Genomic DNA, 16198 nt, shown 5'->3' with positions numbered 1-16198 from the left:
CCACCATCTCCCTAGGCAATTTATTCTAGCGTTTAACTGCCCTGACAGGAAGTTTTTCCTAATGTCCAACCTAAACCTCCCTTGCTGCAATTTAAGCCTGTTGCTTCTTGTCCTATCCTCGGAGGTTGAGAAAAACACATTTTCTCCTTCCTCCTTGTAACAACCTTTTATGTACTTGAAAACTGTTATCGTGTCCCCCCTGAGTCTTCTCTTTTTCAGACTAAACTAACCTAATTTTTTCAACCTTCCCTCATGTTTTCTAGACCTTTAATCATTTTTGTCGCTCTTCTCTGGATTCTCTCCAATTTGTCCACATCCTTCCTGAAATGTGGCCACCCAGAACTGAACACAATACTCCAGTTGAGGCCTAATCAGTGCGGAGTAGAGGGGAAGAATTAATTCTCGAGTCTTGTTTACAACACTCCTGCTAATACATCCCAGAATCATGTTTGTTTTTTGCAACAGTATTACACTGTTGACTCATATTTAGCTTGTGGTCCACTATGATCCCCAGGTCCTTTTCTGCAGTACTTCTTCCTAGGCAGTCATTTCCCATTATCCCATAATCCTACCCTCTAAAGCAGTGGTTCTCAAAGCTGGTCTGCCGTTTGTTCAGGGAAAGCCCCTGGTGGGCTGGACCGGTTTATTTACCTGTGGCGTGGGCCAAGGGATGTGCTGGCCACCCTTCCTGCAGCCCGCATTGGCCTGGAGCAGCGAACCATGGCCTGTGGCAGCTGCAATCGGCCGAACCTGCGGATGCAGCAGGTAAACAAACCGGTGCAGCCCGCCAGGGGCTTTCCCTGAACAAGCCGCGGACTGGCTTTGAGAACCACTGCTCTAAAGCACGTGCAACCCCTCAAGCTTGGTATTATCCACAAACTTTATAAGTGTACTCTCTACGCCATTATCTAAATAATTGATAAAGATATTGAACAGAGATGGACCCAGAATTGATCCCTGTGGGACCCCTTCCAGTTGGACTGAGAACAACTGATAACTACTGATAACTACTCTCTGGGAATGATTTTCCATCCAGTTATGCACCAACCTTCTAGAAGCTCAATCTAGGTTGTATTTCCTTAGTTTATTTATGAGAAGGTCAAGCAAGACAGTATTATTAAATAAGACAGGTTTATTAAAGTCAAGATATATCACATCTACCACTTCCTCCCTATTCACAGGGCTTGTTATCCTGTCAAAGAAAGCTGTTGGTTTGACATGATTTGTTCTTGACAAAATAATTTCTTATTATTACTTATTTCCTTACTATGTTCTAAGTGTTTGCAAATTGATTGCTTAATTATTTGCTCAATTATCTTTTCAGGTACTGAAGTTACACTGACTGGTCTGGAATTCCCCAGATTGTCCGTATTCTCCTTTCTATAAATTGGCACTATACTTACCTTTTTCCAGTCCTTTGCACCCTTTGGGACATGCAAGTCTGTTTGTTCTCTAGGGCATTTGAAGAAAATGGGAGACTGCTATGTCTACACTGCTCACCTTACAACGCTGCGGTTGTGCTGCTGCAGCTGCGCCATTGTAAGCTGTTTAGCTGCTCTTTTTTCTCTCCCGGCGACAAAATAAAACCACCTCCAATGACGGGTGGTAGCTTCATCACCAGGAGCATGGCTCCCGCCAACGAAGTGCTGTCCACACCAGCACTTTTCGTCACTAAAACTTTTGTCGTTCAGGATGGTTTACACACCCGTGAGCAACAAAGGTTTTAACCACAAAAGTGCCATTGTAGACATAGCGGTTGAACGGATGGTCATGTGAGGTTATCCTCCCTCTTTTGGGGGGTGAATTTTAAAGTTTCTTATGGAAAGAGACGTCAATCTGAGTTTTTGTAATAATGTTGACTGAATCATGGCGTGGCACCCATAGCATAGGATGGTGGTCATTAGCTGTTGAGTAAACTGAAATAAATCTTTTTTCAAAGGGAGTCAAGCAGGCCAGAGCAGGGTTAGCTATGGCACTTTAAAGTGTGATTTGTTGCACTCCTGATCAGGAGTAAAGTGGCTTGTGACTAGCATTAGTTTCTCATTGCAGCATATCAGTACCTCCTGTCCAGCTGTGTGAGAGGAAGAGTTTTCCTGTCCATAAACTGTGTCCCCTGGTTTTAGCCACATCTCTCTCTAATATCTCTCTAAAGGAGGACTGCTAGTAACCCATATATTTAGTTGCCTAACACTTTGAAGAGAGAAAAATTTTGGCAGCTTGCTAATGTCACTGACTGTTCTAGTATTGGGGGTAGCCGTGTTAGTCTGTATCCACAAAAACAGTGAGGAGTCCGGTGGCACCTTAAAACTAACAGATATTTGGGCATAAGCTTTCGTGGGTGAAAAAACCCACGAAAGCTTATGCCCAAATAAATTTGTTAGTCTTTAAGGTACTACTGGACTCCTCACTGACTGTTCTTAAAGCCCAGCTTGCACTACCATCAAGTATCAGTAATTTCAGGAGGCATTATGTTGGGAATGCCTGGGAGCTGCCAGAGCAGCTGTAGTGGGAAGTGGTCCCTTGACAAAGTGCTTGCCCCCTCCTCAAATCCCAGTTTCTCATTTCTGCCTGGGGACATCAGCTCCCCCATCTCTTGAGAGGGCTGAGAAAGAACCAAGCCAGGCTCCCCCAAAACCCCTCCCCCCAACACACAGCCTTAGTGTCCAATACTTGTTGGCATAACATGGGCCAGGAGGCCCCCCAACTTCTGGGAGATGACGGTAATCAGGGAGAAACCCCAGTTAAGTCTTCCACTAAAACCTAATGCACTCAGCTCAAGGTACTGGAGCTTCCCACCTCTCATGGTAGGGAAGAGAATGAGCTGGATTGGGCTCCCCCATGACCACCCTTTGTATGCAACAGATTCCACTAGCAGTCCTTCTCCCAACTCTGGGATCCATTTTCTCCTTGTGCTAGTTAATATAGTTAGTTCTGTAGCTCATGTGTTAGAAATCTGTGCTGTGGTGCTTGAGGTTCAGAGTTCAAACCCTGTTGATGATGTATGATGAGGGAATTTCTTACAATTGTACAAAATGGAATTTGTTTTGTCCCTTTAAAAATAGCTAGGAAATTACACGTACAAACTATAAAATTGAACGTTATTTAGGTTGTAAAGTCAAGCACTAGAAAATAACGAAATGCTGGAATTATGTTTGTCCACGCAACTTTAATTCTCCCCCTTTCTGCAGACGTATGACCTTAATTACATGAGCGCAAACTATTTTTTCCACTTGATCCTTGTCTCATTCAGGGCTCAGGCTGAACTCACATGAAAGATGAATTAAGGTTGCATGAGCAATTGAAAATCACATATTTCCTCACTTTCAAATGCTAGAGTTTTTGTATATATAATATTTAACCTGTTTATTTCTATTTACTTTGTCCAAAATGGATTTGGTATTCATATAATGTGAAAATGAAAGAAAATACTAAAGACAGAAGATGCTGAACAGCAGTATTTTACAATGCTTGCTCCTGAAAAACTGGGTGTATGGAAGAGAAGGGGAAAAATTACTTTCTATTTGAAGACTGTTACTTCCTTAATGAAATCCAGTGAGTTACCATAATATGCTCTCTGGAGTCCTCTTTTATAACTAAATGGTTATGATCACTACGGCTTAAAGTGCTGATGGCTCTTGCCATTGGAGGTAACTTTTCACATCGTCTCTGTTTACGGAGTAAAGAATGCACATAAGTAATGACCCAAATTTACCCTTGATGTTACTTCAGTGAAGTCAGTGATTAAATAGATTTAGAGTTTTGTGGAGTAAAAAAAATGAGAAATAATCTGTAATTATCAGAATTACAGTTGCTGCTTGTGAACTGTACAATGGTAACATTAAAGACATTGTTGCAGCATAAAGTATCGGTGGAGGGGACTTTTTATAACAGGTCAGATTGTGCTTGGCCCTTACGTCGTGCACAAGCAGGGAGGGTGGAAGGAAATTCCCATTCAGACATACCTTGCAGGCCTATGTAAAGGCCAGGCACAACTGCAGTTCAGAAAACCAGAGGGACTGCTCCCTTCCTCTTTCTGCAATGCCCTAAATGTGGCAGGTAGGTGCTGACTTGCAGAGTGGGAAGTATATGGTAAATAGAAATAAAGTGGAGAATTGTTGAAGACAATTAAAAATTGTACAAATGAATTTCTACTCAGAGGAATTACAGTATAACAAATCACCTTTTGAAATTACTCACTTGTATTAGGTTTGAGAAATAGTGGTTTTGTGTGTGTGTTTTATACCAATACTTACCTTGTTATTTTTCTTAAGGTTTTTTTTAATTACCTTACTGTTTCAGTCAGCCCATTTGTTTTACTGAGAGCGTGTTGCTGTCTAACCTGAAATTGAATTTGCTAATCCTGTCATTTTACCTTCCTGAGTGCAGTTCTGCATTACAGGATTATCAATCCAGGGACACTTATCATAATAGTAATAATAGGCTATCCTAGCTATGTGAACAAATTTAATTAACTGCAAAAAAAAATTCCTTTTCTCTGCCTTTGCCAACTTTCAGAAAAATGTAGTACTGTAGTAAAATTCCAGTAATAAGAGACGTCTAGCATATATGACATGAGAAACATTGTAGAATCCAAGCTACACACAACAATGCTTGATATTATCTGCATATTGGCTTTAGTGTCAGAATCCATAAGATGATTTCAATTTACTTTTTAGTATGCTTTCATGGGTTTTCCCCTGTGTATGTATTTTCCTCTGATGCTAACACTGAAGTCTCACAATGAAAAATATCTTAAAATTTATGCATTTACAGGTTCTAATGGAAATACAAAAAAGATGTCTTTTCCAGTGTGCACTTTTCTTGAATACAATTTTCAGCAAACTTAAATCCCATCAAATCTAGTTATTGCTAAAATTTATTGCTCCAGACTATGAAATTAATGTTTTGTAGTGTAAAAAACACACTAAAACACCTAACTTCAGTGAGCTCATAGAGCAGATACAAATATTTTTCATGTCATAATTCTGCAGCATTATTTGTTAAGTAGCAAGTCCATCAGCCATATATTTATAGTAGGAGCTTATATGGTGCTTGTTGATATAAAAATTGGGTTACAATCACAGATAGGATGAGCAAGTTGTATTATATTTTAATGTATTTATTATAAGTTTTAAACCTAAATTTCTGGACCAAATTTTGTTTTCATATATAAGCATTCAGTTCCCACTGACTAAGTGTTGCTGTATTTGTATGTCTGAGGGTTGAATTTGGACTAAAATAAACTTTAATTTATTTAGATTTCTTGATATGCCTATCTTTATCTCTATATGCTTTACGATAATTGAAAAATGCAATACAAAATTACTATCCACTAATACATATTGAATTGCCCATGTAGTATAACAAAATTAACCAATGTTAATAACTCTGTGTATGGCTACTTATATCTCTCAAACCACTTCTTCCTCAGATGCCTGACAGGGAGAATACTGTATCCTTAGGACACCACTGGAATTAGTCAGTTCAGTCCAGATCTCAAGGATTTTACCCCCAAAGTTCTATGTGGAGTTAACAGGGAGGAGGCTTATGTGTTGGGAGAAGTGGATATAAATGAGGAGATGTAATGCGGAGAGGAAGAAATCACAGTTTTATGTTGCAAGGGTTGGATGAAATTTTAACTTAGAGTTGTTGTTTTGCTTTTTTGTTTTAGTTTTTATTTCAGTTTTTATTTAATTTATTTATATTGTGTGTGTGTTGGAGGGTGGGGGTTGCCTGGTTGTGTAAGTTCAGTTGAGCAATCTTAACTGTTTTTAGTTAGTTGGTTGGTTTTTTATTTGTTTGGAGAAATGAATAGAATGAAATCCTAACCCATCCACTCCCAGTCTCTATTCAAGCCTAGGTTAATTGTGTCCAGTTTGCAAATTAATTCCAATTCAGCAGTCTCTCGTTAGAGTCTGTTTTTGAAGTTTTTTTGTTGAAGATGTGTGGATGGGTCATTACACAAAGTAAAACTATTTCCCCACTATGCCCCCCCCGCCCATGGTTCCTCAGACGTTCTTGTCAACTGCTGGAAATGGCTCACCTTGATTATCACTACAAAAGATTCCACTCCTTCCCCCGCCCCCTGCTCTCCTGCTGGTAATAGCTCACCTTAAGTGATCACTCTGGTTACAGTGTGTATGGTAACACCCATTGTTTCATGTTCTCTATGTATATAAATCTCCCCCCTGTACTTTCCACTGAATGCATCCGATGAAGTGGGTTTTAGCCCACGAAAGCTTATGCTCAAATAAATTTGTTAGTCTTTAAGGTGCCACTAGTATTCCTTTTCTTTTTGCAATTACAGACTAACACGGCTGCTACTCTGAAACTAGTTGAATTCATTGTAATTCTCACCTGTGTCTGAAGCCTGAGGGATATGGAGAGCTAGACCCAATAAAATACTTTAAAACTATTTTAAACAAGTTTTTGGGTTTTATTTTTTTGTTTTTGTAATATGTAGTATTTACATATGCATGATGGTGAGGTGTGACTAATGCAGCTGTCTCAAACTCATGTGAAATCATCATCTTTATACCACATATTCTTTCTCTATCAGCATGCATTACTTTTTGATTACTCCCTTGTCTTTTTCTACCTGTTCCTGTTTGGTTTTTAACTGGTTTTTAATTTGAACCAAATATCTCTCTCTCATTTACACATACATACACACGCTCTCTTCTTTCATCTCTCCCTCTCCCCTTGGCCAATTTTTTTATTTAGTCCTCAGCTTCCTTTTACATGGCAGAAGTTATAAAGCATAGTGCAAGTAATCCTAAAGAGTCCAAAGCATATTAATTCTGATAGTGTCAGTGAATTACTGAATATTACATGATGTCATTGCTCTATATCAGCAGGGTGCTCCAGCTATGTAAGGTGTCCCCTTTTGAGGCTCCTGGGGGATTTGCCATCCATGGGAGAATGGTCCTGAGGCAGCTGCCATAAGGGTACTGGGGAGGAGCTAGAAGTCACTGGGTGTTTGTGCACTGTAGCAGCTCTCCTGGCTAGATGGTCTTAGGGCATGTCTACACTTACCTCCGGAGCAATTGATCCAGCGAGGGTCAATTTATTGCGTCTAGTGAAGATGCAATAAATCAACTGCCGAGCGCGCTCCCGTTGACTCTGGTACTTCACTGGAGCGAGAAGGGTAGGCGGAGTCGCTAGGGGAGCGTCAGCAGTCGACCTACCGCAATGAAGACACCGCAGTAAGTAGCTCTAAGTACGTCAACTTCAGCTATGCTATTTTCGTAGTTGAAGTTGCGTAACTTAGACCGACTTAGCTCGCCCCCACCCCCTAGTGTAGACCAGGCCTAAGTAGAGGTGAGAGGGCAGAGCATAGAGCATTCGGTGCCTGCTCTCGCCGTGTCTGCTGCTGCTATGCTGTTCCTACCGGGATAGTGACTTCTTTCTGTGTCCTGTTTTTCCCTGCTATAAAAGGATTACAACATTGTAAATGAGAGTATAATTGAGCCTTCACCATTTTTATTACTATAGATTTTGTGTGAGAAGGAAAGAACATGCTTAACTCTCAGAGCCCAGTTTGGTTTGCATGGATGGATCTTGGTGCGGATACCACACTTCTACTTGGAAACTAAGCAGTCCATATTTGAGTAAAACTCTCAATGATTCAGTTTTGCTGGAGCAAGAGCTGTAAAATTTGGCCCATCTGAGTATTTCCAAATTCTGATGATATGCTCTATAAAACATGTCACTCAGTTATGTGATGAAGGCTCTCTGCATAACCCTTAGATGGTCACTCATCTGTCATATCACTGCCTAAGATCTGTCAATCGCCTGAATAATTTAGAAGATATCCTGTAGACCACATTTTTTCCTGTTGCAACAAAAGTCTTTCATGATTACAAATAAGTAATGGCATAATATTGCACATTAAGACAAGAGTGTGTGTGTGTGTGTGTGTGTGTATGTGTGTGTGTGTATTTGAAGTGGTATGGCTACACATTATGAGCTATTAGACATTTTAGATTGCAGAAATAGAGGTTTTTGACTGGCACTAATGCACATAGCAAATAAATGGTAGGAAAAGTTAGGTTTTATTTTTACAATATGTTTGTGCGAATTTTCACCAACTGTTTATCTATTAAATTGCAATGGAGGACCATGCATAACCATTCTGGTAGTGCAAAAAATCTCTCCGAAAGTTTTCTTTCAGTTAATGTTGTTACAAAAAATATTAACTAAAATAAACCATACAGCACATCAGGTCGTGTGACTTACTAGTGAATGGTGAAAATGGGTCTGAGACTTATTCTGAACTTTTAGAACCATTTTGATCTGGAAATCAGATTGAAATCTCTATAGAAACCTGGGTGGGGTAGGGGGATAGAGGCTGAGAGATTTACAGTACCATGTGTTTTCATCCATGTTGAAAATAGCATGAGATTTCATAGATTCCAAAGCCAAAAGGGACTATTATGATCATCTAGTCTGACCTCCTGTACAACACAGGCCATAGAAATTCAACCAAAATAATTCCTAGAGCGTATCTTTTAGAAAACATTAAATATTGATTTCAAAATTGTCAGTGATGGCAAATCCACCATTACCCTTGACAAATTGTTCCAAAGGTTAATTACTCTCACTGGTTTAAAAAAAATAAAAAAAATAAAAAAATTACCTCTTATTTCCAGTCTGAATTTGTCTAGCTTTAACTTCCAGCCACTGCATTGTGTTAAACCGTTTGCTGCTAAGTTGAAGAGCTCATTATTAAATATCTGTTCCCATATAGCTACTTAGAGACTGTAATCAAATAAACCTTTAACCTTCTCTTTGCTAAGCTAAATAGATTGAACTTTTTGAGACTATCACTGTAAGAAATGTTTTCTAATCCTTTAATCATTCTCATGGCTCTTCTCTGAACCCTCTCCAATTTATCAACATCATTCTTGAATTGTTAGCACTAAAACTGGATACAGTATTCCAGCAGCAGTCATGCCAGTGCCAAATACGGAGATAAAATAACCTCCTACTCGAGATTCCCTTGTCTATGCATCCTAAGATCCCATTAGTTCCTTTGGCCATAGCATCCGCCTGGGAGCTCACCTTCAGCTGATTATTCACTATGACCCGCAAATATTTTTCAGAGTCACTGCTTCCCAGTGTAGAGTCCCCATCCTATAAGTATGGCCTACATTATTTGTTTCAATGGCCTATCTTGTACTATTTATTTTCTAGTCCCAGCACTTTTGGAAACCAATCACTTGTCTTACAGTTTGTTTGAGTATTGTTCTTTTTTTTAAAAGATACTGTTACTTTTTTTAGGTGTTAGTATAAAATCTGTGTCTCTTTGCTGACCCTTTTCACCTGATTTCAGGTGCTGTTGTCAGGATTGATTGGCGTTGTCTCATGGAAAAGGCCTCTCTCACTTGTGGTAAGTGATATTGCTTTCTTAGTCATGTCATGCAGTTCCTTGACCTGCAATGGATGTTAAACATTTGAAAGTAACATACTTAAGAACTGTGTACATCTCATCGCTTTTCTCCTTAAGCGTTTGTGTAAATATTTTCAGTGGCTTTGTGTTGTGGGTTTGAACCCATTGAGTTTTCACTTTGAGTTTGGGGTCCAGTTTTGCTCAAATCTCAAAGTGAAACTGAGTCAAAACCTTCATCAGGTTTTTTTTTACATCAGGCAAGTTGCACATTTCACATTCAATGCAAACCAAAAACCCAATTTAGATTTGCTCAAAATTTTAGTGAAATTTAATTTGCAACTTATCTTGAGCCCAGTAGGTGTCAACTACTTTACAATTTTGTTTTGAACATTTCACACAGGTCTCCTGTGGTATCCTCAGAAATTGTTATTTCTGTGTAGAATAATAAACGTTTGGGGCACACAGAGAAATTTTTACATCAGAACTTTAATGAACTTGTAACTTTCAAGCTATATCCCCACCATTTGGATGTTACAAATTCTCGTAGAAGAAGACTTAAAAGGCACACTAAAAAGATACCTTTCCGCTATTTTATTGGTTTGTCTGGTCTAGTTAATGTCCCCAATAAGTAAAAAATGTCTTGCTAGTATTATTTTAAAAGAGGCTTTGTTATACCACATGCTAATTATGAATTGAATGGTTCTCATTACATATATTCATTAAAGAACCAATAAAGAGATGTGGGACTGTTTTCATCTTTAACACATTTACTATAGAATCATGGACTTTAGTAAAAAGGACCATGTTGCATACCTCTCCCTGGTTATGACCTAAAATTACATTAATCATAAAAGTTGCTGTTATTAACTAAAGAAAATAAGTGTTTTGAACATATTCTTTTTGGAAATTTATTTCCATTTAACTGATAAACATTATGTATTATTTGTCATCGTGTTAAAGCATGGTACAGGGAACCAATGAAGCTTTCTCATGTTCAAACAGGATATATCCAACCAATATTGAATAGTATTCATTTTTTATCCTTTAGATAATAATTCAGCAAGCCGAGTTTGCTGATGAGTTTAAAAAACATTTAGTAGTCCTCACTTTAATCCAAAATGGATAGTAGCCTCGGCTGAATAATTTATCATATTTCAACTTGTCAAGCAGACGATTGAGTATGAATGAATATCTAGAATATAGATAGTCTCTCAACAAAAAGAGCTACCAAAATGTTTTATGGAGCCTATCCATTAATTGGACATACTTAGGGACATTCACTTAGGAAAAAAGGATTTATTTGCCAAGAGCAAATTAAAGAAAAACCTTGAACACTTTTGACTTTAGGCTACAACACTTTAGACAGAAACCAAATGTGCTCCTAGTCCTGTGTTGTACATTAAAAAATTCCTAACATAACATATATAATGTGAATATTGTATTGAAATCCGAGCACTCGAAACAAAGGAGCTGTGTTGGGGGTTCTGTTTGTTTGTGACAGCAAAGGGAAAAAAAACGTTTTATTGACAGTAATATAGCCATTAACAAACCTGTGATTTGTTGCTAAGTCAGATTATTTTATTACTTTTTCCTTATGCTTGCAAAGGATTGAGATGGTGTTGATATTACTGAATTGAATGATTTTGCTGTTTGTGTTAACTCTTTCTAAATTTGAGCAGCAGTAGAAACCAGACGTCTGTGTTGCACCAAAATAACTCTCTATTATTTTGGCTACTTTGTTGCTCTTTCAATATATAGTTAAATTCTTTAAACCTTTCAAATCAGATTTTCCAAATTGTGCATACGTTATTTGTGTGTAATTACCATGATTATTAATGCAATTGTGTATGCCAAGTTATTGACTATGCATTTGACATACAGGGGTTGTACAAACACAATTCTGCAACTGTGAGCTTCTGTTTTCTGTTATCATTTGATGCTCTGGAAGCTTGTAAGAGGATTATTCCTCTCCAAAATATTTATTTAATGCTAAGGGTTAACACTGTATTTTTCTTTGTGTTTTGGTTTAACTCATGGGCTTTTTTAAAAAAGTTTACTCTTGAACAAGCATTTATGTAAGTAGGCTCCACTGCAATAGTTTTTATTGTACTGGGTATTTATTATCTTATTACTATGTAATTAGCACTGCTAGTAGATGTAGAACATGTTTTAAATCTTAATTTAATATATTTTGTGCATAATCAGTGCAGATGTATAGGAATACTCTGTTAACTTAGCTTCTTCTTCGAGTAGTGCCCCTATGCATGCTCCACTGTAGGTGTGTCTGCCCTGCGCCTATGATTGAAGTTCTTTGGTAGCAGTGTGTGTTCGGCCCACACATATGCTCTCCCTCTCTCTTTTTCTGCCTTGAGGCTAATTAACATTGCATGCATGAACCACCCTCAGTTCCTTCTCAACTGCCCTTGGCCAGATACGGCTAATAGCAGTCTGCTTTCTCTTACCTTAACATTCAGTTTTGTTAGCTGCTCTTACAGCTTCCATTCAATGTTCAATGTTTTTCAGTTTTATAAGGTTTCCATTAGTTTCCCCCCTGTTTAAAACAAATAAAAACAAACATACATCTTTAACACACACACACACACACACACACACACACACACACACACACACACACACACACACACACACACACACACACACACCCTGCCGAATCCCCCAGGCATGTCTGGCTCTCCTTGGTACCAGCGAGTCAACACCGACAGAGCCTGAAGGTACCGATCACCACAGTACCGCAGAAGTTCTGATTTTCCAGCAATCTTATGGTCACCAGGACTCCAGAATCCCTGTTGTGTGGTACCGGGGCCTCAGTACCCAACATGTCTTGATCCCTGGAATCGCACAGGGGCATTCACCTCCAGTCTCCTTATCAGCTCCACCACTTTCCAGCCAGGACTCAGATAGTTAGAACCCTGCGCGGATATCTGTGGATATAAATCAGTATCTGCAGAACCGCAATGGTAAAAGGAGCAGAATATGGGGCCTCCACTCCCGGGAGCTAGCGCCTCGCGCCAGCAGCTACTCTGGTGTGGCTGTACCACCCTCAGCCCCGCTCCCAACGCTGCCCCTGTCCCTTCCACACAGCTGTCTGCATCTCCTGTCCGGGGGCATGTGCGCTGCTTGAACACAAGTGCACGACCAGAGACAGCTGCTGGTGAGCCTGGTGCCCACCCCAGTGTGGGACGGAAGGGCTGGAGACAGTACAGTCACACCGGAGGAACTGCCAGCGTGGGGCGCTGACTCTTGGGGGGTGGCAGCCCCATGTTCTGTTCATTTCAGCACTTTGGTTCCCAGGACAGCCCTGCGGTTCTGTGGATACCAATTTATGTACGGGTAGTGACCAAGATGATGTCCTTTCACTACCTTTACACGATGGCCCAGCTTTGCACCAATGAGTGCCTTCCCAATCTCACCATCAGTCTGAGCCTTAGCCCTGTGGGTATGACCACCTGTGGATACTGCCACCTGTGCCCTTCCTCCCACCCCGGTGGCCATACTGGGATCTATGGGTGGCATACAGGCACTTAACTTTGCAAGCATCTATTGCCTCCTACTGTGAGTGTCTCCTACAGCCTCTACGTCCAAAGCCCCAGAACATTGAGAGGAAACATTTGAGGAACAAGAGGCCAGCCTAGGAGAGGAGGCTACCCCATCAACCAGCATCTCCTGCTCTTCCCCAGATTAGGCGGAGATGCCTCCACCACCGTCCATAGGGGACAACAATTAGAGGCCCAAGGACACACATATACCTACAGCACCCATAGGGGGAGACATCTCGAAGAACCATCATTACTGCACAAGGTGGATAACTTCCTCTTTTAAGTTGTTCCAGGATCTCACAAAAAGGGTGGCAGGCACACTAAAAATTCACCTTGAGGAGATTAAGATCCACAAGTTGCTGGATATATTGTGCACATCCTCATCGATAATAGACCTCCCAGTTAACGAGGTGCTCCTGGATCCTGCTAAGGTCGTTTGGCAAACTCCAGCCTCTATCACACCAACATGCAAAAGGGACAATAAAAAGTATTTATGTGCCCTCCAAGGATTCAGAATTCCTCTTCTCACATCCCCCACACAACTCTATCATTGTGGATGTGGTGAACTCATGTGGCCAACAACATCATGCTAAGGTCATCCCTTGTGATAGGGATCAGAAAAGGTTAGATCTATTTGGCCAAAAGTCATATTCCTCTGCAACTTCGCAATTCCAAATTGTAAATTACGAGGCCTTAATGACAAAATAAGATCACATGAACTACGGCAAATTCCATATATTTATTGACCTTCTGTCAGAAACTCAATGGGAACAGTTTCAGACTAACATACATTAGGGACAGCTAGTGGTGAGAACGGCACTCCAGACCTCACTGGATGCTTTGGATACTGCAGGCCATTCGGTGTCAATGATGTTAGTGATTTGTCAGGTATCATGGCCACACCTCTTGGGATTGCCAAAGGAGGTGCAGATGATGGTCAAGGACCCTCCCTTTCAAGAGCTCCAAACTGTTTGCGGATAAGACCAGTGCATCACTCCATACCCTCAAAGACTCTAGGGCCAAACTACGCTTGCTCTGGATCTACACATTGGGACAGAAAAGGAAATCCAGTCCTCCGTCATCCCATAGATTCTGACTAGCTTAGTACCCATCACTGCAACACTACTATGAACCGAAGTGAAAGAGGCCTAAGATTCAGAGGCATAAACCATCAGCCTCTGAATCCCAACCCTCTATTTCGAAAGATCAGTTTTGATGCTTTGGTCGAGGGCCCAAGACACCTGTCACAACATCAGCTGCAACCTACAGACCTTTCACATTCCTTTGGATGTTGCCTTGCTCTTTTCCTCCAGAATTTGAAGAAAGTGGTTTCTGACAGATGGGTCTTGGAAATTATCTCCAACGGGTATTCTATCCACTTCACCTCCCTTCTCTCCAACCCTCATCCCTGTCCGTCTTCAGGGACGAAACTACTAAGACAGGAAACAGATCACCTCCTGTGCCTGGGAGCCTTAGAACCCGTTCCTGTACACCTCAGAGGCAAGGCTTCTATTCTCGATCTTTCCTGATTCCCAAGAAAAAAGGAGGGTGGAGACCCACACTAGATGTAAGAGCGCTGAACAAATGTGTGAAGGCACAAACGTTCAAGATGGTCACACTAGCAGCTATTATCCCATCTCTAGAACAGGGAGATTGGTTCTCGGCCCTTGACCTTCCAGATGCCTTCTTTCATATATCGATCCAGCCATCCCACAGGCGATTCCTCAGGTTTACCTTCGGTCAGGACCATTATCAGTACAGAGTACTTCCCTTTGGCCTCTCCACCACACTCAGAGTATTCTCCAAGGTCCTCTCTGTAGTAGCAGCTTACCTATGTACCTGGGAATCATGATTTACCTTAATTGGATGACTGGCTTCTCAGAGCCCTCTCCTTCGAAGATCCTCTTTGAGACACCCAAAGGACTATATATGTCTTCATGCATTAGGGTGCACAAATCAGTGCCTGAAATCAACCTGACTCCAGTGCAGTGCTTGGAGTTCATAGGTGCCTACATCGACTCATTACAAGTGAGGGCACTGCTTCCACAATACAGGTTTCACACTCTATCCAGTCTCATAGAGACAGTTCAGGCCAGCCTACATACACCATCCAGACATTGCCCCAGTTTCTCTGGCACATGGCAGCATACATGTTTGTGATATGTCATGCCAGACTACACATGCGGTGCCTGCAGGCATGGCTCAGGTCTGTCTATGTACCAAACAGAGACAGACTAGACAAACTTCTGTCAATGCCCTTCAGGGTCAAAGACTACCTGGATTGGTGGAAGGGCCCTATGAATGTATGCATGGGGGGTCCCATTCACACAATCCCACAAATATTGCTTCTAGCCTGGGTGCATCCCTAATAGGCAAGGGAGCCTATCTGAACAACCACAAGGTTCAGGGCAAATGGTCACCCATGTAGTCGTCCCTTCATATCAAATAGTCTCGATGTACTTCTATACAAATTACCTCAGTATCCTCCTCCCACCCCGTCATGCTAGACTACATACTGGGCCTCAAGAGGGCAGGGCTATCCCTCAGCTCACTCAAAATACATCTTGTGACCATAACAGCCTTCCACCAGCACATTGAGGGTTATTCAGTCTTTACTCACTCAGCAACAAAGATTCCTCAAGGGCACAGGGTACCTCTTCCCTCAATCCAGACACCCCACGCCGACGTGGGGCCTGAATCTAGTTCTAAGGAGTCTAGCTAGACCATCTTTTGAACCTATGGCCACGTGTTCTCTTGCACATATATTAGTGAAGATAGGAATCTTAGTAGCTATCACCTTGGCTAGGAGGATAGGAGAAATAGCGGCATTAATGGTGCACACGCACCCTTTCACAATTTTCTTTAAAGACAAGGTCACTCTCAAACCACACCCAAAATTCGTTCCCTAGGTGACTTCATCTTTTCACATGAACCAATTCATTCGTCTTCCCACATTTTACCCAAAGCCTCACCGTGATAACAGGGAAGCTATAATACATATGCTTGATGTTAGGAGAGCCTTGGCCTTCTATTTGGATAGGAAGAAGGCCTTTAGGAAATCTCCCAAGCGCTTCCTGTCAATTGTGGAAAGATCAAAAGGTACAGTAATATCTGCTCAGAGACTCTCTAAATGTGTCTTGAATCGTATTAAGTACTTGTGGTGGGGTGGCTGCCCCATCCTATGAGAAAAAGGGCTGGAACAGGCCAGAGAAGCTGCACAGACCAGCAGCCAATCGACGAAAGCCTGTAG

At 41.0% G+C, this 16198-nt stretch overlaps 1 protein-coding gene across 2 annotated transcripts in view; it reads left to right on the top strand.

The window, feature by feature from the left end:
* The window catches only part of FAM189A1 (family with sequence similarity 189 member A1), a 383608-nt gene that overhangs the window by 132717 nt on the left and 234693 nt on the right, over positions 1–16198 (top strand). For both annotated transcript variants that reach the window (XM_037910747.2, XM_043523432.1), the window contains exon 2: positions 9335–9391. In XM_037910747.2, the coding sequence (XP_037766675.1) occupies positions 9335–9391 (57 nt within the window). The remainder of the gene's footprint in view (positions 1–9334; positions 9392–16198) is intronic.

This window comes from Chelonia mydas, chromosome 10, assembly GCF_015237465.2.
Source record: "Chelonia mydas isolate rCheMyd1 chromosome 10, rCheMyd1.pri.v2, whole genome shotgun sequence".
NCBI classification, from domain to species: domain Eukaryota; kingdom Metazoa; phylum Chordata; order Testudines; family Cheloniidae; genus Chelonia; species Chelonia mydas.
Note: the sequence above shows the minus strand (reverse complement) of the source record. Positions and strands in the feature narration are given on the sequence as shown.